Source organism: Pan troglodytes, chromosome 10, assembly GCF_028858775.2.
Source record: "Pan troglodytes isolate AG18354 chromosome 10, NHGRI_mPanTro3-v2.0_pri, whole genome shotgun sequence".
In the NCBI taxonomy this organism is placed as follows: Eukaryota; Metazoa; Chordata; class Mammalia; order Primates; family Hominidae; genus Pan; species Pan troglodytes.
Genome location: NC_072408.2, coordinates 65,745,752 through 65,772,857, shown reverse-complemented (window position 1 = coordinate 65,772,857; position 27,106 = coordinate 65,745,752). Strand labels below are relative to the sequence as shown.

Below are 27,106 nucleotides of genomic sequence, written 5' to 3'. Positions count from 1 at the left end.
GCAGGATGGCTCACATCTGTAATCTCAGCACTTTGGAAGGCCAAGGCTGGCGGAACACTTGAGTTAACGAGTTCAAGACCAGCCTGGACAACATGGCAAAACCCTGCGTCTACAAAAATATACAAAAATTAGCCACGCATGGTGGCACATGCCTGTAGTTCCAGTTACTCAGGAGGCTGAGGTGGGAGGACTGCTTGAGCCCTGGAGGTCAATGCTGCAGTGATCTGTGATCGTGCCACTGCACTCAGCCTGGGTGACAGAGTGGACCCTGTCTCAAAAAATAAAAAAATAAACAGGAAAGGGAATGAGTTTGAACTCATGATTGCTATATGTGAGTATATGTGTATGTGCATGTGTGCATATTTTTCTTAGCTCTATCACTGAAAGGGCCTATAAATATAAAACCTCAGTAGCAAAGGGCCATCTTGGCACTAACCACAAACCATTTCCCCACAAAAGAGAACACCAGCTCCTTGGAAAACTGGCTGACACCAGGGCTGAGGCTGGGGAAATCCAAGAGGAGCTTGGATCATCTCGTGTCAGAAAGTAAGAAAATGCTTATAAAATGACAGTCAAAAGGTCATAGAAGCCAGGACAATGGGATCCCACCGAACAAACTTAAGGCAATTTGAATATTAAAATAAATGGTACGATAATATATTATAAACCATTGAAAATGAAATCCATGAGTCCATACTAATAATAAATACAGCTATGCATTCAATAACAACTTTCAGGTCAACAATGAGCCACATATATGATGGTGGTCCCACAAGATTATAATACCATATTTCTACTGTATATTTTCTATGTTTGATATGTTTAGATACACAAATACTTACCATTGTGTTACAGTTGCCTACAGTATTCAGTACGGTAGCCTAAGAGCAATAGGCCATAGCATCTAGGTTTGTATAAGTATACTCTATGATGTTTGCACAATGACAAAATCACCTAACCACTCATTCTCAGAACATGTCCCCATTGTTAAGCAATGCGTAATTGTATATACATAAATGAATGAATGGGTACAGATAAATGTACATACATATATATAGCAAGCAAGTGAATGGGAAAGAAAGGAGACCTCTTCCTTCATTAAAAAGCCAGTTAATGAACGTGGAGGGAGCAGTGGAGTTGGGAAATAACCGTTTTGCTTCCAGAAGAGTGAAGACTGGAGCAAGCAAGAAATATCAAAAATATCAATGGATGCTAAACCTAGGGCATGAAAGTTTTTGAGGTGCAAAGTATTAGTAGGACTTCAAAGTGTCTATTTACTAATTATTAAATGAAAAAATTTAAAAAGAACACTATGGAAAAAATGCATTATATTGCACTACGTCTTAACTGTGGAATCAAATTAAAATCACCATTCCTGAGAAGGAACCATCATAACCATCATTTATGCAGTATTCTAGCAGGGACGTATAACCTGAATATAATCATGAGAAAACATCAAACTCAATATGAGGAACATTTGATAAAAATATAAATGAACATATATTACGCTAACAAATTATAAATTTTATGTGTAGCAATATTTTGTAGTGTTACATTTTATTGCATATTAATTTATTCTAATGTATATTATACCATGATTCATAATTATATAACTCATTATAATCAATTATAATACTGTATTTATTATATACTATATGTATAATGTATTACATATATGATATGCATATATTATATTTTCTATATTTATTACTTATTATTCATTCTGCATTTGCATATATATACTATATATCATATATTATTTATATATTATGTATTTTTTATATAATATGCTCTATCTATAAATTATATGTAGTATATGTTATAAATTGTATAACATATTAATAAGTATTATATGTTTATATTACAGTTATAGAATATATTAAACCATATATTGCAATATAACATGTTTTCTTATTTTACATGTTCTAATATAAATTCTAAATTATATTATAATCTATAAATTATATTATAGAAAGACAATGAAGACTGGTAACTGTTTCATACTAAAGGAGACTAATGAAAACTGAAGAGAAATGACTAATGCTTTCAGCTTTCAAAAATGTACAACTAAATTATTAAAGTATAAAGGAGTATGAATTGTGCAACCTACTGTCAAATGCTTCAGAAAATAAATAACATTTTTATATATTGAGAGAGAAAGAGAGGAAGGTGATAAAACAAATGTGAGAAAATGTGAAAAATTAGTGACTCTGGATAGAAAGTATACAGTTATTCTCCATATTTTTTAAGTTTGAAATTATTTCAAATAATGCATTACTTCAGAAGAAGATTGAAATGGAAGAGGGGTGGGAAACAGATGACTCTTTACAAATCTTCACACTATTTTGCTACATATCCATGCATTTCTCGTCTTTTTTTTTTTAATCCAAGAAATAAGAGAGTCAAGGGAAAAAATGGGATATAGCTTTTTAAAAATGCTCCAAAGAACAGGTACCATAAGAGCTGAATGATGAGGAACAGCTCAAAAGGGAGATGAACTGGGCTGACATTTCAGGCACAGGAATGGTATCACCCACATCACAGAAGACCCGAGGTCTATGGTGTGTTAAAGAATCCATCAACAATTAATAGTAGGAAATAGTTTTCTGGGAAATATACCTATAAGCATCCTGATGCAATGAGCACGCTTTGCAGTCATGAAGGAGAAGCAGTGAATAAGCAAGGAGGTGGTCGGACGCAGTGGCTCATGTCACACCTGTCATCCCAGCACTTTGGGAGACCGAGGTGGACAGATCCCTTGAGCTCAGGAGTTCAAGACCAGCCTGGGCAACAAGGAGAAACCCTGTCTCTACCAAAAATACAAATGCCTAGCCGGGTGTGCACCTGTGGTCCCAGCTACTAGGGAGGCTGAGGTGAGTGGATTGCTTGAGCCCAGGAGGTAGAGGCTGCAGTGAGCCGAGATCACATCCCTGCGCCCCAGCCTGGGCGACAGAGGAAGAACCTGTCTCAAAAACTTAAAAACAAAATAAGCATGGAGGTAAACCATTCAAGGTCTGAATGTAGACTGCTTTTGCCATCTGAGATTTGGTTTTGTTATGTTTAAAATCCGTGTAACACCCACTCCCTCAGGGTGGTTGTAATTCATGAGATGATATATACATAAAGGGCCTGCTGGATAAATGCTGGTGCACTTCTTTCTCCCCCTTTCTTTTTTCTTTTTTTCAGAGAAAGGGGGTGGAACTCTTAACACTGAGATAGGTTTTCCTGTGTGGCTTATAGAAATCATCTTTTTACTTTAAGGTTTACACGTACGGTATCTTAATTGCGAACTTTATTAGATAATCTAATGTATCTGTTAGTTAAAATCTACATAAAACATAACTCAATTATACACACACAGATGGACTGACAGCAAGTCACATATTGAGAAAAATTCCAGTCCTTCTTGCATTAAGAGAAACCTGGACATGGCCAAAGAATACCATTGGCAATACAGAGCTGAAAGCTATTACCTGACGTGGCTGCTTGTACCACATGCTGTTCATTGATTCATTAATCTATAAGGAACTTGAGTACCAAATCAGGAAGACTGCATGACTCCAGAGACGAATGCAGTGACAGTGTGGTGTCGCCACAATGTCAAGGTTCAGCTCAGTCTCACAGGCTGTAAAGCCGAAGTGTATACAGGTCACCTGTAAGCCCAGATCTGCTCAGACTACACTACCACCTCCTTGAGCATTTAGCTCAGCATCACCTGCAAGTCTTCCTGAAGGTTAAACAGAGAGCCTAGCTCTCTAGCAACAGTCTTGAGATAAGCCTAAGCATCTGGACCGAGAAGGGCACTCATCACAGCACAACTGATGTAGCCAACAGCAAGACTTGCAAGCTGTTACTGGGTGTAGCAAGTTGGAATGAGGCAATCACAAGCTAGACAAGCTTAACTAATGTGTTAAAGGCGTCCTGCAGCCTGGCTTCTTGCATTGCAGCCAGTTTGGAAGAGACAACAGCAGACTGTGCCAGCTGGATGTGCCCAGATATAAAAAATGTAGTGTCCCTTGCAGGAGAAGCTCAAAGAGGGTGTTGAAATATTCGTGTAACATTGACAGGCTCTCTTGCCAGTCCAAACCACTAAGCATGCATTGAACACCTATTCTATACCCCTGTTGAACTGAGGTATTTGGGGCAAAAGGCTAGATATCTAAAAACAGGTGCTATAATAGTTATTAACTACTGTATGTCTAGACCAGCCATTCATTGTGATTCAACTAGTCAATATTGTCATGTTCAGTAAGTGTGTGTTTAACTCCAGTTAACAAACATTTTCCAAGTGCTTCCTCTTAGCTAGATCCTGTGCCAGTTGGAAACATACAATCAGCCTCAAGGAGTTTAACATCTGGTGGGGAGTCAAAAGAGGGTATTAAATAGCACACAAGAAAACTGCATGCATCATAAGAGGAGAAACCATTACCAAGAGAAGAGTGAAGAGATTAATTTTTACTGTAGGATCTAGGAAGGCTTCACAGGTCTGGCCGTGTAAACTGTGACTTAAACACAGACAAGGAGGATTTCAGGAAGCTCAAGGCAAGAGGAAGCTCAAGGCAAGAGGAAGCTCAAGGTGAGGGAATGCTCAGCCTAGGCCTAGGAAGGAACAAAAATGCTTTCCAGGTGGAGGATACAAGAATGGCAGAGAAAGAGAGGTCTGGAGATACATGGTGTGCTTCTGGAAGGGGAGACCTAAGGTGATGAAGAGCATGGAGTAAATAAAGAAGTGAGGAGGGGCAATGGGAAGCAAAGATGGAATATTAAACTGGAGCCAGTTCATTTTATGACAATGTAGGCTGAATTGTAGGATGAGGGAAAGTACAAAAGCAACTGGTCAGTTCATGGTTAGTGAAAAATATATGCAAATGGCCAGCATGTATTTTAGCCTCAAACTACAGGTTTCCATTACCAACATGGTGGCTATAACCTGGGAACTGCAGCCTCTAACAAATATTCAAACACTGGAAGGAGAAACATCAGTGAACATAATTGGATAGAATTCAAATAATGTAACAGCAGATCCTCAGATCCTCTAGCAAGGTTAACACAATCACAGGCAGAAATTTCAAATTAGGAGTTAATTTGCTATAGAAACTTGTCTTTGGAATACCACCAATAATATTTGTATAAAGTATACTATATGTATAAGGCTATTGATATTTATTTTATCTGCAAGAATGAGTTCCATTAATGTCATAGCTACTGGGGAGACTGAGGTGGGAGGATTGCTTGAGCCCAGGAGATGGGGGTTGCAGCAAGCTATGATCATGCCATTGTACCCCAGTCTGGGCTACAGGGTCAGACCCTGTCTCAAATAGTAATATTAATAATTTATCTCTATATCTTCTGGAAAGTACATCTCTTTTTCTATTTCTCTGTCCTCCTCCTACTTAGAAACTTGAATTGAAATCCATGACTAAATAATAAGTCCCCCAATTTTACTTTGTCATGTAAATTGTTTTGTAGGCTAAATTTCTCTGCCTCCTTCTTAGACTTCCTTCAGAACCTTATGAATGTAAGCATCCTCCCTAACATCCTTCCCTAAATAACTACCCAGCTCTCAGACTCGTCTGTCCCTTTCACTGTGTTACTATGGATTTTTTTCAATTAGTACAAAAGCTTGCTGCAACTTTTTTTAAGGTCATTTTGCTAATAGGATTTTCCTCTTTTCTTAGGAACCAACCTTAACCAGTTCCTGATCATACTGCCACAGGCTGCCTGTGTTTTATGCACTCTCTCTCTGATACCTCTGAATTGAAACTGTTATTGCCCTACTCATTTGTTCTTTCACGCAGTAGTTGTCCCCAATATGCTCTAAGCACAGATTTCCAATTGTACAAGAAGAATTATTTGTCAGAAATAAAATGCTGTCTATGGTTTTATAGTAAAACATGCCATTGGCCCAGCATCACATATTCTATATGTCTAGTAGTAGTAGTCTTTGATTATTTTTCTTCATATTTTATCCAAAAAGAACATTAAAAACTTAAGTATCTCTCTTATTTTTTTCAATTCATATCAAAAATTTTTCATCATAATTTTAAATACTTGAAAGGATCTAACTTCCTATGCATTGTAGATATCGACATTTCAAAATCAGGACATAATGTTCCTGTATTAAATTTACCAAATGTCATTTGAACACTATAGCAACTTGAAGCTCATCATTTTCCATTTACCTAAACATGAATAGGCTCTTCTTTAACTGGTAAACACTTCATACCCTTTCTCCTTGAACTCATACTTTCATTGTATTTCCCCCTCATTTTTGTAAATTACATAGTTATGCTTAAAACTATTGTATTTATCATCCTTCTCCCTATAATAAAAAATATACAATTAAATCTATATTTCAAATTTCTTTTGACCATAAGCCTCTAAGTGTTAAAATTTAAATTTTGTATTACTATTCCAATTATTGTTAATTCACAGATATTTGATATATCATAAATAAAACAGAAAATGATAAATAATTAATAAATATAAAAATCACCTCTTAATAATCTAGGTATAACAGATTTATTTTCAGTAAGTTCAGTTGTCTGTGGCTGAATCTTACCTTTTGTTAGACTATGACAGCAGGTACCAACTATTCCTAGCTTTCATCTTCATAGGATGTTCACATAAATAAGTGAAAATGGAAGTAGACCTGTTACAGCAATGACTTTATTCTTTGAACTCCAAGTTATTGGCAAATATCACATAATGATCTATCACCTTACATAATTTTTAATGATCTACCAACTGACAGTGCAATCAAGTCCTCCTTTAATTTGGTTGAAAGCAAAGAATTTAAACATAGCCATCATTAGAGTTACCTGTCATTACAGTCATTTACTGTCACAATTTCTTTTAAGTACAGCAGAAAAGCTTTACTGAGACTCACCAAAGGACTATTACTTATGCCTCATACTCATCCACTTAAAGGCACCTTGCTCAGTCTAAAATACTCACAAAGAGTTGGGAAAATGACCTTTCACAATGTAATTTTTTTATAAAGTGATCTTTCTTCATCACCCAACCAAAATATATTTTTGTCAAAACTTTGAGCTTACAGATTTAGAATTTTGTTGGTGGAAAATGCCCATCGTAGAGCCTAACTGGCAAACCAGTCCTCATCATCAAACCAACTGGTCAGATCAGACTTCTTGTGTCCATTCAAATAAACATACTATTATGCATCCCCATGACAACTATGTCACTTCTGAATTTAGAACAGCAATACAGGCCACCATACCTTACTTCTAAGGCCATGTTATATTCTTCATAGAGATACGTGTTAGACAGGGAGAGATGTGAAGCCCTCCTTTGGGTTTGTGATGCCTTAATTGGAGGATGCCTTGCAGACACTGATATATCAGACTATTCCTTTGTAAGGTACCTCAGAGGCTTGTACACCTGGGGCATAGTAAGATGCTGGTGTACACAAGGTATTCCTTAACTTTGTTAAAATGAGCAGAGGGCAACTGAGAAATGGAGGAGGGAGAAGGAAACCACCATGACATCTTTACTGCAGGTGTGTACTCAGGCAGATCAGCTTCAGGGAAGCGTCCAAAGAGATGCAAGCTGAAACTCTGGAAAAGAGTCTTGTAAAACCGTGGTGCCCATGGACTTCTCATCAAGTTTTCATCTACCCCTAGCCATGCACATCAAACAAACCAGCTGTATTTACTGAGTTGGGAAACAAAGCAGCTTAAAAATGCCATCTGATTCATGGAATGATTAAATAAATATTTTAAAAAGGGCCATAGCTATCAATACTTTTTTTTTTTTTGAGATAGAGTCTCACTCTGTTGCCCAGGCTGGAGTACAGTGGTGCAATCTTGGCTCACTGCAACCTCCACCTCCTGGGTTCAAGTGATTCTCCTGCCTCAGCCTCCCAAGTAGCTGGAATTACAGGCACCCGCCACCGCACCTGGCTAAGTTTTTTTGTAATTTTAGTAGACATGGGGATTCACCACGTTGGCCAGGCTGGTCTTGAACTCCTGACCTCAAGTGATCTGCCTGTCTCAGCCTCCCAAAGTGCTGGGATTACAGGCGTGAGCCACCACACCCAGCCAATACTTTTTAAATAAATTTTTCATCACCCACACAATAACTACCCTTCCTATTAAGTAACTTGGGAAACAGTATGTAAGGCTCCTAAGTCTGTCTTTCTAACTTGAAGAATGTCAGTCTAATTTTTTATAGTCCTTCCCCAGCACTTACAGTTCTGCGTAATAAACATTATAAAATATAACAGGGTGAGAAAAGATAAAATACAAATGTGGAGCAGGAATAATGACTCAGCATGCTAAGTGTCTCGAATGGCCCTTGCTGCTTAAAACACATTAGGACTTAAATTATCTGCAAATACAAAACTGAACAAACTGTGGCCACTCATTACTACCCGTAATAATAACAGCGGTTATTTAGAAAAGCAGTTAAATCCAGGAGGTGCAATAAAACCAATTTGAACATTCAAAAGGAAAAGTTGTCAACCAAAATGCTTTATACATAAAGACAAACACTTTAATACAGTGAACTCACATGTTTTTGAAAAGGAAAAAAGATCAGCTTAGTTTACATGTATATATCTATATACACACACATATCTACATATACACACATATTTACATGTATATATATGTGTGTGTGTACACACATACACGTATACATACACACACATATTCATATTCGTTATTTCACTGAGATCCAATTACACTTACCGCCTCAGTATGAATAGGATGTACAGCAAAAAGCAATGCCGTTACAAAAGCAAGTCCACGATTCTTGAAGACAGTTTTATCACAGGTGTACATCAGCACAAGAGTCACTAAGCAGTGTAAAATTATATTTACTGCATGAAAGTAGAATGGGTTCATACCAGTCAAAAATATGTTTAGCCTGTAAAAAAAAAGAAAAAAGAAAAAAACTGCATTAGCTACAAACTCAACATAAACACAAGGAACGCAGACGGAATCCATCATTTAAAAAGATAAGCTATTAGATTAATGATTTTTAAATGATTCCCAACATTGGGTTATTTTTTAGCCTTGGGTATGTATCATATTTTTCCTATTTCAGAATTGTCCCATGTGCAGAAATCCATGCATATACAATACAATATTATTTCAGGGAACTTTGGTCTCACTGAGAAGGCAAGCAAACAGGTGCTGAGCCTGTTTTTCCATCACTCCATGGCTAATGCAAATACGCCCCCTTAATATTCTTATTTTCACTGCTGGCTCTTCCCAAGCAACTGAGTGTTGAAAGGGAAGTCCAAAGGGCCATGGGTCAGAGCCACATACACCGGAGATGAACAGAAACCATGAAACTACGATTATAGTCACAGTTGGGACAAATGAAGCATGAATGTGTTCTCTCACCCATGGTGCCACCAGGAACCAGGTTTCTAGATTATGCACCTGGAAGCATCACCTAATTACCACCCCACAAAGGAAACTTTAGGGAACCTACAGGCTATTACCAGCTGCAGCTGAAATGAAAAGATGAGCAAAAGCATCATGTTCCAGAATGTGTATTAAATGTTTTTAACATAAATTTCCACAGATCTCAGTATCTGATTTCTAAGACTGTGACAAAGCAACTAAAAGAGAATCACAAAGGGAAGGAAAACCAATTGTTCAACATCTTAAAAAAATACTTTCATGAGACAGAAATGCAGAATAGACAGACTTCTGAAGGTTGCCTTAAATTTAATAACAGGACATAATACACCCAGTTGATTCTGTGGGGTTACAGAAAAAATACACTTGCACAAGGTATGGTTCTTTCCAGGGAGCACTGACACCCTAAGTGGTACTGCCTACAGTTGTCTGTATTCTAGTCAATTTTACCAAAACAGTAATCCCAGGTCTTCAATTCTCAGGCCTTTGATCTGCTTCTCTTATAGAAACAGCTCCTCTTTGCCAAAACAACTAAGAATGAAAAAGTCAGCTTTAGAGATGACATACGCGTATTCTAAATAATTGACGTAATTCACGCACAGCTTTAACCTACAGAATTTTAAACACCTCAAGATTTATTTGGACATATGAATGCAAATGTCATAGTTACTAATAAACTCCATTTTCACTCCCACTGAAGTAATCAGAGTCTTAACTAAGCCTAGAAAACTAAACTGTTGTATTGGATCCAACTCCAGGGCTCTGATGCAAGATTTGACTCAGCTGTATGTTGGCAGACTCATGAGTCTGCACACACCCCAGCATCCTCAATACAGGAGCCTGGTGGGAAATTGCCCATCCAGAGGGAAAAAGGAATAGGCAGTGAACTAGAGAACTCATAGGTCCAACAAAGCGGGGAGACCAGCATGCCATTCCTGTATAGAAACACACACGAGGCAGCAGAGCTGCCTGAAGTCAGAAAGCTTGGGATGGGATAATTGTTAAGGAAGGTCAAGACCAAGTCCAGGTCCTTGGAGAACTTGGATGCAGTTCCCTAGGAGTCCACCCCTCTGAGACTGATTTTACACTGCATTCCACTTCAGCAGGCTGAGCTTTCCAGACTAAGCCATTCATTTAAAATTCATTCACACCACTGACAAGGATGAGAGAAAACAGGCAATCTCACATCTGATCGGTAGGTGTCCAAGTTGGAAGGTCTCTTGGTTGGCAACATGCATTGGAGGCTTTAAAAGGTATGCACTTTTGACTGAAAATTCCACTTCCAGGAATTTTCCATAAAGAAGTAACAAGAAAAGTTTGTATACAATATATATAAACTATATATACATAAGTATATATACAAATACACATATATGTACATATACATATAAAAGATGTTAGAGTGAATGTACAAGAATGCATCTCACAGTGTAAATGGTAAAAATGGCAATAGTGAGAAAGGCAAGACATCTAACAAGCCAAATCCTTGATAAATTTGACTATTCCCATGGATCCTAAAATTTAGATAATAAATTTGGATCACAAATAATAGCACCATTTCTTTAAAAAGAAAAAAAGGTTTATTTTTGTATTTATTATTCAACCATTCAAAAACTGAAAAGCATCATTAAAGATGGCATTATTACTATGTTACTTATACCCTTCTCAGGTATTTAACATATATTCCTTTCTCCTTCCAAAAGCAGTATAAAATGGTAGGCATGAATCACCTTTGCGGTTCATATGCATCATATCTGAAAATGTCCAAGCGTTATCCATGTTATTTCTTGAACTTAGTCAAAATCTGAAAAAATACTTCTGTAAGACAGACATGCAGAATAGAGAGACTTCTGACGGTTGGCTTAAATTTAATAACAGGCCCTAATGCACCTAATTCCATCTGTGGGGTTATAGAAAAAACACGCTTGCACAAGATATCGTTCATGCATCAGAAGCTTAAAAACGTACACACAAGAATGCCTGGTGTATGAAGTGAATTCAATTAGATCCCAAAATATAAAATAAATTGCTGAATGAGGAGTCCCCGCAGTAATGACATAATGCTGTGAAAGTCCCTTACCTGGAACCTAACATTGGTGAATCTAAGCTTTAAGAAATCACCCTGAATCTGGAGTTAGGAATATTTTTAAAATATCTAAAAAGATGGAGAGTGAATTGTCCAAATGACAGACAAGTGAGCTTGAGACAAAATGCTAACGAAAGCTTCTAGCGTATTCTACATGTGATCACAGAGAAAAGAAGTTCTGATTCTGGGAGATAATATGGGTTCACAAAAAGGGGGTTCACTGATTAACCTCATAATTTAATAGAAAAGGGGATGTGATGCATGCATCACATCTTTATTTTAACAAAGGCATTCATCAAAATCTCTCAAAATCTCCCTGCAAACAAGACAGCCTAAGATAGATTTTTAGCAAACACCAAGAGTAGTGAATAATAAATCAATGTCTCCTTGGACTGAGATCTCCAGTGTATGTCACAGGGTTCTGATATTACCTCTGTTCTGTCCAATATTTTTATCAAAGGTTTAATGAAACTATACAGTGTATACTTATCAAGATACAAAATGCCTTTATCTGGAAAGGAGAGTTAATGTACCAGAAGAACTAACTGACATTCACAGAGTTTAAATGGCTGAAATTGTTAGCTAATTCTAACAGGATTAGACAGAATAGTGGTAAGAATAAAGGCTCACATGGGGATAAAAAAGACAACAAAATACTTGCAATCTAGAATAAAACTGTACATAGGTTATTGCCCTATGTACACAGAGTTAACGTGTGTCAGTTATCAAAACAGACCAAATCAGACAGACAGGGAACTGCACAAATCAAACAATTTTTCATTTCAATTTACACAATCAGGTATTTATTAAGCACATACTACATGTCAGATATGATTCAGGGCCCAGAGATACAAAGAGAAGTAAGACATGGCATCTGTTTCCAAAGAGTTAATAGCATAGTAGGAGCAGGCAAGGTAATTAAACAGCTAATTAAATGTTAAGGAATTCTGGCAGTGGGAGAACTTACCAGGTGCAGACACGGGGAAGAGGGAGGTATTCTACCTGAGGATGGGAGAGGCAAGATAGGTGGTATCCAAAGTGGGGCAGCAGACAGTCAGAGGGCTTTTTAAACACAGAGCACCTTCACAGGAGAACTTCAGGATGCTAAGAGGGGAGGGAAGACCCTCCGAAATGATGCCTCTTGAATGTAGCTTTGAGGAAATGGAAGATGCTCAGCCTAGAGAAAGATGACAGAAATAATGCCAAGTTCTCCAGGGGAAAAGATCTTTGCCATATTTATGGCTACATCCACAGTGTCTAGCACAATGCCTCATTCATGATTATCATACAATAGGCATTCAGATGAATGAATAAACATGAATGGATGAATGAAAAGCAATACTAAAGGAATGCATTTATTCTAAGTAGCTCCCTAAGGGGAAACTACAATCCAATCAAGATGTTGCAAACTGTCTTCCCAAAGGCTAGGTTTAGCCTGCAGGTTGTTCTGTTTTACTTTCATACTTTTTTTTTATTTACCAGGGTTTTAAAAACTGGTGGCTTCATATAAAAATTTCCAGCTTCTCTTGAAATATTAGAAGACCTGACAACTCTGGGCCTACACGGCTGCATGGAAATATCTGTGTGCCCATCTCGAGAGGACAAGGGCTCACAATTTGCCATAGTCTCTACCAATTCCTATCATATTCCTAACCTGAAGGCATTCATTTATCATTATGCACACAATTTTTTTGTGTACGGTAAAGAGGAAAGTGAAATATTTCTTGAGCCTGCATGACTATCACACATGGGCAATAAGACAGTCAAAATGACTGCTTGAAGAAAAATGGGAGAAAGCATATTTCTGGAAGAGGAGAATATTCCCATGTACCTGAAATGCAAAGTATTACAACATAACCTCACATCCAGCTCACTTCACTCACTCTAAGATCAGCCTGACCCTTTTAGCAATTTTCAACTTTTAATATGCAAAGTACTGAGAGGCAGGCTTCAGCTCAAAGTAGGAAGTAACACTGAAGCTAGTACACATTTAAAGATTTAAAATTATATCAGTTGCTTGGATAACCAGAAATGTCCACAAAGAAGTATAATGACAACCCACATGAAATACCATCTAAAAAGAACATCTCAGGTTCTATATCACCCTGAATGTACCCCTTTGAAAGTATTTAACCAATTTTTTAAAAAACTCATTAACTATACTCCTCAAACGTTTTTCATACACTATAGGAAACTAATTTCTTTTTGTCATTGTATCCATCTCACTCAGCATACAATAGATTCTAAATGAAAATTTACTGAACTTACATTAAGATGCAATTGGAAAAGATCATCTTTCCCTTTGACTTCAAGAATCTCTCATTTTATTTGGTGTAGCCTTCATTCTTCATTTAAAACTAGGCCAAGCAGTAGGAAATAAAATAATATTTTCTGAAATAATCTTAATAGCCATCTCTCACTATCTGAAAACCTTCCAGAGTTCCACAAATATGAACCCAAATCGCCCCTTCTCCATCTGAACTCCCTCTGCCTTCCTGTAAAACTTCCCAGAAATGTAAGGCCATGAGTTCTCAGATAAGCTGGTTTGCAGCATGCCATATCCCTTCCCAGGAAAGGGCATGGGGTCACAAAATCTGGCACCAAAGGGGGTTGTGGGGTGGAGAGAAAGAGAGAAGAAAGAGTTGTTGGCTGCCCTCTGCTTCCTCACTCCCACAGCCTGGAGCTTAAGATAAACCCCATCACTGTCTTTTAAGTTTCTTCTTTGACAATAGCTCTGATTTAGGAAAAACAAAACAAAACAGTAACAGTCTGTATTTGTGAAATAGAGACACACAGTAGAGAAGGACTAGAGTCCTTCCTCAAGAGGACCCCAACTCCATGTCAATCAAATGGCTCTACCTCAAGGAACTGGCATAGGTCTGCAAACTGGGTAAGACATCATGACTTTACATGTGGTGACCCAAGCCTGATTCCTGGCCCTGAAGCTGGAGTTTTCCTGGAATAAATTTTAGCAAAATTTTAGAGGGCTGCCCATCTACTTCACTCCTAGGGACAATATGATTAATAAGCCACCACCAATGATCGCTGCAGGTCAAAACATTCTGATTATCACTGTGTCCCAGAGGCCCATCATGATCAAGGCATTCACCTTGTCTTTGGCAGCTAAGCTCTGCCACTTGGTCTTTGGTACTCCAGGAACCTATCACCCCATGAAGTCAGAAAGTCTACCTCAATGGCAGCATCTCCTACATCACACCTGGCCTACAGAAGAGATCCACCAAAGAGTTTCTCGAAGTTGCAGGTGCTCCTTCACCAATGTAATTCTCAATGCCTCAAAAAAGGGAAAGTCATCTGGCCCTCTCTGGGAATACAGTGGAGACATGAGTGTGTGTGTGTGTGTGTGCAGGTGGCATGTGATAAACACATGCCAGCATTCTTATCTCAATAAGCCTTTGCGTTTCTTTCTCTACATTATGCCAGGGAGATTTTTCGCATCTCAACCTCATTAAACATGGGCCCCCATGAATCCCAGTGGTTCTCAACTGTCTTAATCATCTGGTGTGGTAGCTACAATTGTTGATTCTCTGATCCCATCCCAAGATATTCCAAGGCAGCAGATCTAAATTAGGGCCCAGAGATCTGCCCCCAAGCAACCCAGGTGATTCAAAGTCAGGTGATACTCAGAACAATGAGAGACAGGTTTCAAAGCTTAAGGGAAGGCTGCTAGGATTGCCCAGCTTTCCAGAAAAGCCCAGATTTCTCAGCAGTAACACAAAGAATAGAGTACATTCTTTTCCAAAGAAATACAAACCAGGGAAAACCAAAAATTAAAAGTACCCCTTTATTATCTGTTTCTGGTGTCTCCAGTGTTGGGTTCTCCAACACTTTCAGCATGGGTTTCCACAGCCCAATGCTAAGCACACAGCACATTCTCCTGTCTTCCTCTATTACTGTTCATCTTTCTTTTTCCCAACCTCTTGCGATCATTACAGATCTCAAATGCTTATAAGAGGTTTCCATAGTCTTCTTAGATCATTCAACCAATAAATAACAACATCTGGTTCTTCTCATTTCTCCTCTAAGGCAAAAATCCCTTTGGCCCTCAATCATTTTGGTTGCTCTTCTTCTGCATTCCTTTCAGTACCAGGAATAAATCAGCAAATCATCATTGCTTAATGTATCTGAAGTACAAAATGATGTAGCTCCCAGGCACCAATGCAAACAACAGTCCAGAGGGGAGATTGACACTCTGCAGCTGAAGCAAAATTCATGGCTTTGATTTGAGTTCAAGGCATCACATCCTTATCTGGCTATGAGGAAGCTGCCCCACAGGAAAGCTGCCCCATGGGAAGGGAGGTTATTGTCACTGTTACATTAGTACTAGAGTAATAGTACAGTTATTAGAGTAATAACTGTACCAAAGAAAGGGTAAGAAAACTGAAGGCAGGAAGATCAGTAAATATATCTGGAAGGTAGCAAGTCCCGGAAGAAAATCCTCAAAAAGAGAGCCAGCAAATAATAAAAATTAGGACAGACCAAGGCCAAATATTTTAGTTTTAACTGAGCTGTCAATTTTTAGCATTTTTTTTTTAAATGTGTGTTTGGTGTTTGGTGGAGTGCCTTATTGTAATGCAGTTCTGACATCAACTTCCCAGAATTAACAAAAACTCCCAGTTGAGGGCAAAGTCGTCCACAAAACTCCTCACACTTCAGACATCAGCCACAAGTTCCTCAGGCCACCAGTACTTCTGACCAACTGGCTACATAATCAGGGCCTCCCATAACTCCCTCAGGTTCGATCATTCATTAGAACAACTCAGAGAAATCGAGTAAGCCCTATACTTATGGCTATAGTTTTCTTATAAAGGATACAAGTCAGGACCAGTCAAAGGAAGAAACCTATGGGACAAGGTCCAGGAGGGCCCTGAGCATAAATGTTCTATTTCTGCAGGATGCTTCACCCTCCTAGCACATCAAGGTATGATTACCTACCAGGGAAGTTCAAGCAAACTTCAGTGTCCAGAGTTTTTATTGGGGGTCCCAGTATGTAGGCACAATTGATTGAAATCACTGACCACATAACAATTCAATTTTCAGCCCCTCTTCCCTCCTAGGAGGTTGAGATATAGGAGTGATATCACATGCCTCACAGCCCCAACCCTCTAATCATATAATTGGTCTTTACACCACAGCCAGCCCTCACCCTATAACCATCTAGGAGCCCACCATGAGTCAACTCCTCCTTAGCATAAACTTAGGTGTGATCCCAGGAGTCCATCATGAATAATAAAGAAACTACTCTGACTTGGGAAATTCCAAGGGATCAGAAGTTTCCTCCCAAGAATCCAGCACGAAGACCAGAAAAAAATCACTGTCATGTTAGTTTCTCTGATAACATATTTTCAGGTCCTTGTACTCCATTTGATCCAACAAGGCCATTCCTTATAGAAAGCATAGGCATGGATGAATCTTAGGACCCTGAGATTGGAGTGTAGTGAGAACCCCCTATAATTCTGGGTTTTGAAGGTACAGCTGCTGTTTCTCACCTTGAACTTTGCAGCAAGCATCCACCAACCATTTGTGCTGCAACCTGCCACCTAAGAAGAGTAAGATCCAAAAGCGCTACAGATCTTCATTCTCTACATAGAGTTACAGTTCCAGCAAGTTCCAATAGAAATTCAAAGTCATCCCTTTCAGAATCTGTCAGTAAACAGAACCCACTGGTATCCTCTGTATATATCTGAGGAAATTCCTAGTCTGCCTCCACTTTTCTCTTTGAGAAAGAAAGAACAAAGGTAAATTAGTGAAAAAGTAAACCAAGCAGACTTTTTCTCTACATTATAATCATGTAGCCTTACCTTAGTATTTACCTGAAAAATTTGAGCAGTCAAAAAAAGGATTTATTCATTCTTTAAAAAATTAATTTATTTTTAATTGACAAATAATATTCCTTCTTTCAATGATAAATCTTGAGTCCCTACTTTGCAAGCCAGGCTTAGTTCTAGGTGCTAGAGATAAACCTCACGGAGTTTACACTGTAGTGAGGGGAGGTAAAAATCAACAAAGCAGGGTAAGGAAATAAGGGTAAAACACAGAGGAGTGTTTGCTACTTTAGATCACCTGGCCACCAGGGAAGGCCTCCGGGATGAAGTGACATTTAGGCAGAAACCAAAGGTGGTGAGCACATAAGCCCTGCACAGATCTGGGGAAAAGCATTCAGGAGGAACCACCAATACATGCAAGGCCTTTGGTAGCAGTGGGTTTGGCCTGTGCAAAGAACAAGGGCTCTGGAATGCTGGTGCAGAGAATGAGGTGGAGATTGGTAGACTAGGGATCAGAGAGGTAGCCAGGGGTCAGATCAAACAGGACTTCATAGAAAAGAAACAGTATCTTATTATTTGGGAAAGAAACACTGCCATTGTGTGGGCATGATCAGGCATTCCTTATCCCCCTCTCTCTTTTTATTTTTTTTAACAGAGTCTTGCTCTGTTGCCAGGCTGGAGTACGGTGGTGCGATCTCGGCTCACTGAAACCTCTGCCTCCCAGGTTCGAGCAATTCTCCTGCCTCAGCCTCCTGAGCAGCTGGGACTACAGGTGCACGCCACCATGCCCAGCTAATTTTTGTATTTTTAGTAGAGATGGGGTTTCACCATGTTGGCCAGGATGGGTTTGATCTCTTGACTTAGTGATCTGCCCGCCTCAGTCTCCCAAAGTGCTGGAATTACAGGGCATGAGCCACCATGCCCGACCTCCTTACCCCTCTCTTTAAGTGAGATGATGACATACTCAAAGTTAGGAAAAATACGAATGTACCTCGAAAGAAAGACAGAAAAGACATTGGTTGGTAATAATAGACTGCTTCGGAAGGTGATTTCCAAGCCTTGATTCAGGGACTCACCTATAAAAACCCTCATGAGTCCAAAAATATATTCCTCTCACTTTCCGTCCCTCCTACACTACCAGACTGTAGTCTAAAGTATATCCTACTAGATTATAATCACAACCTCCACCTCTTGGAGCTTCCAAGATAACCTTAGGGTGGCATAAAATTTTCAAAGGCAGTTTTTCATTTTTCTTTATAAAATTTTTCTTGCCTCCAATCACATTTCCCCTTGGTTATTTCTGTCACTGAACATCCTAGACAATCTAGTCAAACATCCTAGAGAATCTTCACTTGTGTCCTATGATAGACTTAGAAAACAAACTTATCAGCCTTGTGGCAACAGGCTGTGTCAAAATGAAATCCCACAGAAGTTGAATGAAAAGGAATAGAACCAAAAGAAACATATCACCGTTTCTTTAAGGTTGTGGGCATGGAGGTTAGCTAGTGCTTATTTTCATGGTTGGCATACTATTTGTAACTAAAAGATGCAAACTACTGCAAAAAACCTTCAAGATCAAACATTAAAATGCTGCAAATTCCTACAGCTGCACATATCAAGATAGTCTATTTTTTGGCTCTGACATTTTAAACCACCCACTTTCACTCTTATGGTTTATATTACCATCAGAAGCTCTTAATAAAATAAAACATTATAGCAAATATAATCTAATAGGCTAAACACACAGAGAAAGAATCAGGAGTTTAAAGTCCTTTCATTTGCTTAGTTTCCCCATCTTTAACATTAAAAAATCATTGGTTCTTGCTTGTTGAAGCAGACTTCCACCTGCTTACTGAATGGAATGGCACTGCGAACAATTCAGCAGTATCTTCTTCCCAAGAGAAGAGGGGGGATAAAATTAAAAAGCTAAGTTTATTTTAAACCATTCTGGACCATTTTTCAAGGGAGGGGTTATGGACATCATAGAGTTTGGTTCTGTGTCAATTCACCATCTACAGAGTAGCTTAATGCATTTCTCTTGATTTCAGGCTTACAAACAGGTCATGGCCAGGGAAGGAAAAAGAAGCAAAAAAAAAAAAAAAATGTTATTGCTGCAGAGTCAGAGATGTTTTGATTCTGTACCACTATGGTCCAAAAATATTCCTGCATGCCCTTGGGCATGATCTTATGAAAAGACTGAATCTGAGATTTGATTGGAAACAGAAATTCATTGTAATTCTAAATTCACTTCAAGGAACACAAAGAGATGGTCATTTGTATCAGTTAGGGTTTGACTAGAAAAGCAGAGCCACCATGAGTGATTCAGAAGAAGGGATGTACTATGGGGATCTGACCTTTTACTATTGCTGGGGCTGGTTAAATAGCCTATATAAGTGTGATGCTTCTGTGTCTATTATCCAAGTTGAAAGCCAGCAGAGCAGCAGGGCCATTCTGGAAGAGAGGGTGAATGGACTTGAAGTAGGGGGAAGCAAAGGCAAAATGGAACCCACAAGGATGAGCTAAAATACATGTCTGTTTCCCACTGCCTTTAAGGCTCCAACTTTAACAATGCAAGAGGCTTGCAAAAAGACTGGCACTCTTCCCTGCAGAGCTGCATACACACCTGCACCATGATTCCAAGTAGCTGAAAGACGAGATCTGGAGAGCACTGGAGGAGCTGAGGGCCTGGGTGCTGCTGCAAACCAACAGCATGTTCACCAACATTTCTGTGACAAACTGCAAGAGGCCTGGCAGCAAGAAAACCTATGCCAACCTTCTGAATGTGATCTTAGCCACTTCACTTTCACCTTCCAAATCTTGCAGAAATTTTTCTTATGGTCAGCCCTAACCCCGATCATCTTGCAAAGGCAATTCCAAGAAACATAGTCCCAACTTAGCTAAAGTGACATAGGGCAAAGCCACCACATCTTGGTAAGCTGCTTTCATACTCCATTGTCCCATCCCCTCAAAACTGGTAGAAGTAGATGGTCTGTAACCCATTTCCTCATTTCAAATTTTAGCTCATTTCTTATTTGAAAAAATACATAATTAGTATCTTTACTACCTAAGCAAGCACTTTTATTATTTATTAGTATACAAGCAACCACCTTTATAGCAAAAAGTATTATGCATCTATAAATTACATTTATTCTTAAGGAAATTTCTAGCTCTCAGTATGCATGAGATACATTCAATGAATCAAAAATCAACTTACATTTTAATAAAAAATATGTTTGGAGTCTTGCACTGAGAAAGGTCCTGTGAGGAGGACAAAAAGACAAGCTACAGAGTGGGAGAAAATATTTACCAATCACATACTTGACAAGTACATGTATCTAGAATATATAAAGAACTTCAATACTCAACATTTAAAAAAACAGTTAAAAATGGACAAAAGGCACAAAGGCACATTTACCAAACTCTTTGGTTTAATATCGGATGTTTAATAGCTTCACCCATTAGGGAATGGTAAATTAATGAGGTACATATATAGGTGTGATATCACTACATACCTATCAAAATGGCTACAGTAAAAAACAGCAACAATACAAAGTGCTGGCAGAAATGCACAGAAACTGGATTACTCAGACACTGCGGCTAGGAACATCTGGAAAACAGTATGGCAGCTTCATATAAAGCATATGAACATGCAGCCACCATATGGCCCAGCAACTGGACTCCTGGGCATTTAGAACAGAGAAATAAAAATCTATGTTTACATAAAAACCCGTAAGTGAATTTTTATAGCAGCTTTATCCCAGCCAAAAGTTGGAAACAACCCAGATGTCCCCAACAGGTGAATGGTTATACAAACTGTAGTATATCCATACAATGGAATACAACTCAGCAATAAAAAGGAACAAACTATGGATACATGCAACAGCCTGAATGAAGATCCAGAGACATGCTGAGTGCAAGAAGCCAATCTCAACAGGTTACATACTATGTGATTCCATTTATACAACAGTATTAAAATGGCAAAATGATAAAAATGGAGAACAGATTCATGGTTGTTATGGATTTGGATGAGGGGATTATGGATTAGGCAGTTGTTATAGATTAGGTGTCCATGATTGCAATAAAGAAGTACTGAGGATCCTTGGGATGGAATTGTTCCATATCTTGACTGTGGAGGTACTCTCTGAAATCTACACATATGATAAAGCTGCATAAAACTAAATACACACTTAGTAAAATAAAAAAAAATAGAAGTACACATAAAATGGGTGAAATCTGACTAAATGCTGTAGATTGCATCAATATCAATTTCCTGGTTGTAATATTATACCATAATAATACAGGATGTTACCACTGGGGGAAATGGATAGAGTAGAAGGAATCTCTATATTATTACTTAAAACTGCATGGGAATGCACAATTACATTTAAAAAAGTTTTTAAAACGGGTTTGAAATCTCAAAGTTTTTGCTCAAACAAGCATAATTTAAGATACAGTTAAAATGGTTTGCACATATTTAAAGGGCCCCTTCAATTGTGTTTTCACTATCTAAAATAAAAATCATAAAGACGTAATCTATGTGAAGTATCTAGGCCAATGCTTGGTTCATAGCGAATAGTTAATAAATACGGCTTTCTGTCCTTCCTTGTACCATCCTGTAGAGTTGTATGGTTCTAAAATCACTGATATCCTCCAGCTTCATGCTATCGCACTAGAAGATGCAGTTTCACCTCAGGTGACTATAAAGAAAACTGTCTAGTCTTATTTAAATCAATGCATGTGAGGACAGAGGGACTACTTTAACATTCTCTTTCTGAAGAGGCAGTTATCTCTTTCCAATTAGTGCTGTGTTTCTCTTCTAGATTTGCAACTCAATCTTCTCAAAAAAAGAGTGTATCTTTCATAGGCAGTAGCATATAATATACAGCAAGCCATGCCTCTTAGACACCAAGCTGCTTGTTACAATCAATGATTACCACAAGAGTCCCTCAGCTCTCTTCCTCCTGAATCCCCCAACTCTCCTTTGCCCTTGTTCTGTCAACTCCTAGCCAATTTTCCTCTTAATCAATGGTCTTACTTCTTTGTCTACTCCCTCCACCCCTCCCTTATGTGCCTGCTGTCTCCATTATGAAGAAAAATAAAACATTTTAGGTGAGGTACAGTAGCTCATGCCCACAAGTCCAGCACACTGGGAGGCTGAGGCTTAAAGATCACTTAGCCCAGGAGTTCAACACCAGCCTAGACAACATAGGAAGACCCCATATCTACAAAAAAAAAATTAAAAATATATCTGGATGCACGGCATGTGCCAGTAGTAGTTCCAGCTACTTGGGAGGCTGAGGCAGGAGAATTGCTTATGCCCAGAAGTTTCAGGCTACAGTGAGCAATAATCATGCCACTGCACTCCAGGCTGGAGGACAGAGTGAGATCCCATCCCAAAAAAGAAAAAAAGAGAAAAGACAGAGAAAAAAGAAGAAAACCTTCTAGAAAGTCAAGAAGTGAAAACACCCTTCCCTACTCTCCAGCAAGTAGGCACAGGCATTTGACTCTGCCCTTTTTAATTGAAAAATACTCAGACCTGTGACCAGGATGGTCTCCATGGCTGTTACAAAGATAGCAAGCACATCTCATGCTGTGAACTTGCACATCCTAAATTAACCAACAACCCTGACTGTAATAAATGAAAAAGCAGGTCAATCTAGAAGTGAAACATTTATATTTGTCCCAAGGAGATTTTAAGAAACATCTGGGAAACTGAATAGCGAGGTTAGCCAAGGTTATCTTTCAGTAGAAAACGAGAACAACTTTCTAAGAGAACAAATGTCTATAACATATTCTCTTCAAAGTCAAATATGTAATTTTCTCACTCTCCTTAAAAACATTAAACTTTCAGTGGAAGACGTAAGTCAAAAGCCCATGAATTGTTGCCGATTGCTATGGTTTCCTTTTCTGAGTCATCAGACACCTGTCCAGAGGCCTAAGCCCCTCAGCCAGAGCAGGCTTTTCAAGCTGCCAACCCAGTCTCAAATAATCATTACCATAAACACGGGTTCCTATTACACCCATTGGAAAAAAGGCTTAAAACGCCGATAATAGCGCACCAATATTATTTCAACAGTTTTGACCGGCGCGTTAAAATGCGCTTCAATGCTGAGCCACATTATAAAGGGTTGAGTCAAGCTCCTGATTGTGTAAGATAGCATTTCCCTTAAATGAGCGCTTCTCTTCTTTCCTCAGAAGCTAGGCTTCTTTTCAAATTAAAGAAAATACTCCACCCCTCAAAAACCTGGCATATTCTCGGTTCCCTTTACACTTATTCACACCAGAAACGCTGAATCATGACTCCGAGGTTGTAAAAGAAAAACTATTTCGGCTGGGGCCCCAGGGTCCCTGGAGAAGCCTAGGCTCTGCGTTACCTCTCTCTGCACCTTCTAAAGTCTAGATCCAGAGAAGTCTGGCAGATTGGAGAGCCTCTGGGAGCAGCCAAGGGTGCAAGGCGGGGGCTGGGGGGCTCGGGAGAGTTTTCTGCTCCCTCTCCTGAACCCACGCAGCCCTGTCAGCTCAAGGCTCCCGCCTCGTCTCATCTGAACGAAACCCTTAAGGGGCTGATACACTTCTCATCTGCAAAGCTGCCCAACAGCCTCCGAGAAATTCTCAACTTGGAAGCATCGCCACCACCGCCACCCCTCCGGAACCCTCTGGGTCCGCGCTAGTCCCACTTGGTCACGATCCGGCAGGCGATGGGGTGCGGAGGCGGTTTCACCAGCCCGCTCCCAGCCCTGCCTCGAGAGAGAAGCCCGCTGAGAGCGCAGACAGTTGAGAAACTCGATCCCAACTCCCCAGCCGGCGCCTCCCGAACCGCCCCGAGAGCCCAGATTAGCCGGGCAGTGGATCCCGGAGCAAAGTGCCATGCACATCCTGGAGAGGAGGGAGGCGTGGAGGGAAAGGGCGGCAAAAATGAAATGCCCCCAAGTCAGTCCCACAACTTCTCCCGGTCCGAGGGACGGGCGGAGGGTAGAGGAGGCAGCGGTGGCTAGCGCGAGGTGAGGGACTCACTTGAAGGTGAGGACGCAGAGCGGCCGGTAGGACTTGTGGCTGGTGTTCTCGGCCATGCCCTTGCCCCAGAAGTCGTTGGTGAAGATGCCCCAGCGGAGCGGGGCGCCGGGCCGCACGTCGGGGTTGTTCACGATCGCCCACACGTCGTCGTGCACGAACTCGCCCTGCAGGGAGCGGCCGTAGCACAGGCAGCTTGCCCCGGCCAGCAGCGCCGCGGCCCCGGCCGGCGCGAGCCCGCAGCCCCGCCGCCGGGAGGGTGTGCGGTCCCCGCCGCCGCCTCGGGCAGAGGTGGTCACCACCATCGCGCCGCCGCCGCCGCTGCTGCCCTGGCCTCTCCCGGGCGTCTGGCATCCTCCCCTACCGGGGCCCCGGCGGCGCGCGGCGTCTGCCCGGAGGGGGGCTCGGGCATGGTGCTGCGGCAGCTGGACCCGCCACGAGCTCCCCGCGCTCCGCCGCCGCCTGCGCCGCGGAGTTGGCCCAGCTGCAAATAAACAGCAGTCCCCCCGCCTCCCCCGGCCATCGCCACCTCCTCCGCCCCACTGCGCATGCCCGCTCGCTCTCTCTTCCACCGCCCCCAATCCCGGGACGCGGGCCGGTTCCCCCGCACAGCCCGGCGCCCTCTGCCCCCGGCCCGCCTTGCTTGCAGGTGGACCGGGGTTCGCGGCGCGCGGCTGCCCGGGAGCTGCGGGGAAGGACACCCCAGGTTCCCACTTGCGGTGTCCGGCTGTGCTCACCCCCACGCCCCCGCCCCCATCCTTCTCCCCCGAATGGGGCTGGGAAGGGGCACATCTGGCGGACCCCTCCCGGGGGACCCAGGAGGGTTTAGCAGGTGCGCAGTCTGGAACCCCCACACCCACCTTCCAGGGAGAAAAGTGCCGCTGCTTCCCGGGAAGTTCCCGGCTTTTCAGCACCCGGGACAACAGCAGCGGCGCCCGGAGAGACGCTCTCCACCCGCCCCACGCTCGCGTCCAGTCGCCGGCTCCGTGCTCTCCTGCCCGGGCTTTCTCTCACCCGCCCGGCGCTGCGTCCCGCTTGGCGGAGGAACCCGCGGGGATAGGGAGCACCTTCCTCAAAGCCAGGAGAAGGGGTCTCCCTGGACAAGGACATCCTGCTCGCCCTGCCCGGGTGTGTTCAGAGGCGCCACCGGCTCTTTAACTTTACAGCCCCTTTCTTGGCCCGCACTTACAAAAAGTACCAGGTTCGAGTTTTGGTTTGGGCCTGGGAGCCGAATTGTCTTCTGAAACATTTCTTATTTTATTGTTTGCTCAAGATAATTTGGGAGATGCCAAGCAAACTACTTTTTCTATCTAGCTGGATCACTTGGGTCTCATTATTTCCTGGGCTGTGGGCGTGTTTGAACAGGGCGGGGAAGAAGGTGGGGATGGGGGGATGGGGAGGTGGGGGCGATTTGTATTAGGGCCTCCGGCTTTGGCTCCTAAACTTCCTGTCTTTCTGAAAGATTGTTTTCTTTTTTAAAATACTAATTTTAATAATATATCCCAGAGTGATGATTACTAGAATTTCTCCAGGTCTGAAAATTCTATTTGTTCTTTCAGGCACCTTGTAAATTTCCATTGCTGAGTGTTAGAAGTTATCAGGAATTTGACACATCCAGATAGAAAAACTGAAAATAAAAAGTCACCCTTTTATTCTCATCCTCCCCAAACCCTTAAAAAGCTCACCGACATAATCCAGAAATTGTTCCTCTGCTATGAGTATTTGTGTGGCTCTTTACTATAACAAGTTACTTTTAAAAAAATTTTAAGACATCTGAGCAGTTGAAAAGTCAATGAATTAAGATAAACTTATTGTAACTCAAAGTACGTTTCACCCATTTTCACTTTGTTTATTTGGTGACTTGAAATTAGTGACTGAGAAATGAAACTGGAAATCCTGGTCATGGATGTTTTCATTCTTCCATCAAAATCTTTCACGCTTGGTAACCTTAATATACCGACTTTAATATCTAGACACACCTGAGTCTATTTCCCCGTATAACACACTACAGCCTTTCCTAGTCACCTATTAACGTAATAAAAATATATTAAGGAGATTCTTTGTGCTACAGTGTGCTAAGTATAGGATTGGAAGACCCAAAGCTGCTCGTGTGTGTGCGTCTGTATGTGTGTGTGGTTAACACCATAAAAGTCTAGCTTTCTAAGTTAACAGCTGGTTGGGATAGTGAAATTATCTTTGCTGAAATCATAGTTGAGGTAATAGGTCAATGTATCAGTCCTTACCTATAATTAACAGAGGCTTTCTAGAGAGAACGTCTTAACCCAAAAGAGTGACTCTAGGCCAGGTGCAATGGCTCACACCCGCAATCCCAGCACTTTGGGAGGCCAAGGCAGGAGCGTTGCTTGAGGCCAGGAGTTCAAGACTGGCCTGGGCTACAGAGTGAGACCCTGCCTCAAAAAAGAAAAGAAAAGAGTGGCCTCTAATAGTAGATTTTTATAGAAAGAAAGTCTTTTTTCCTTCCTCAAATTATCCTTAAGTCATCCTTTTCCAAGGAAGAGCTCTGGCTACCCCCTTCTTCTCGGAGTTGTTTTCTTTTTTAGATGGAAACAGTATCAGAGTGCTCCATGACCATGGAGAGTAGTGCAGGACTTGGGACTGAGACTCCAAAGAGATCATAAAAAGAAGAGATAAAGGAAACCTGAAAGTAGGATTCCTGGTTACCTAATCTTTCCTCTAGGTTCAGTGGCATCTTTATTCTATTTTGCTCAGATGACAAATTTGAGATTGACTTGAAATAGTGAGATGCTTCAAGTCTTCTCAAGGACAACTGATCAGTGAATATTTTTAAAAATTAGTTCCTTCGGGCCTGGCAT

The 27,106-nt window shown here is 40.7% G+C and overlaps 1 protein-coding gene across 9 annotated transcripts in view; it reads right to left on the bottom strand.

Moving 5' to 3' along the window:
• The window catches only part of TMTC1 (transmembrane O-mannosyltransferase targeting cadherins 1), a 290,900-nt gene extending 265,315 nt beyond the window's left edge, over positions 1 to 25,585 (bottom strand). For 4 of the 9 annotated variants that reach the window (XM_016923713.4, XM_016923714.4, XM_016923715.4 and 1 more), the window contains exons 1-2: positions 24,276 to 24,738; positions 8,712 to 8,889 (exon numbers count right to left, since the gene is read on the bottom strand). In XM_016923713.4, the coding sequence (XP_016779202.2) occupies positions 8,712 to 8,889; positions 24,276 to 24,577 (480 nt within the window). In that variant the 5' untranslated portion in view covers positions 24,578 to 24,738. Of the gene's footprint in view, positions 1 to 8,711; positions 8,890 to 12,445; positions 12,639 to 24,275; positions 24,769 to 25,132 lie in introns of those variants that run through there. The other 5 variants (XM_009425679.4, XM_520818.8, XM_063786823.1 and 2 more) reach the window with 4 other exon arrangements.
• Positions 25,586 to 27,106: the final 1,521 nt, after the last annotated feature.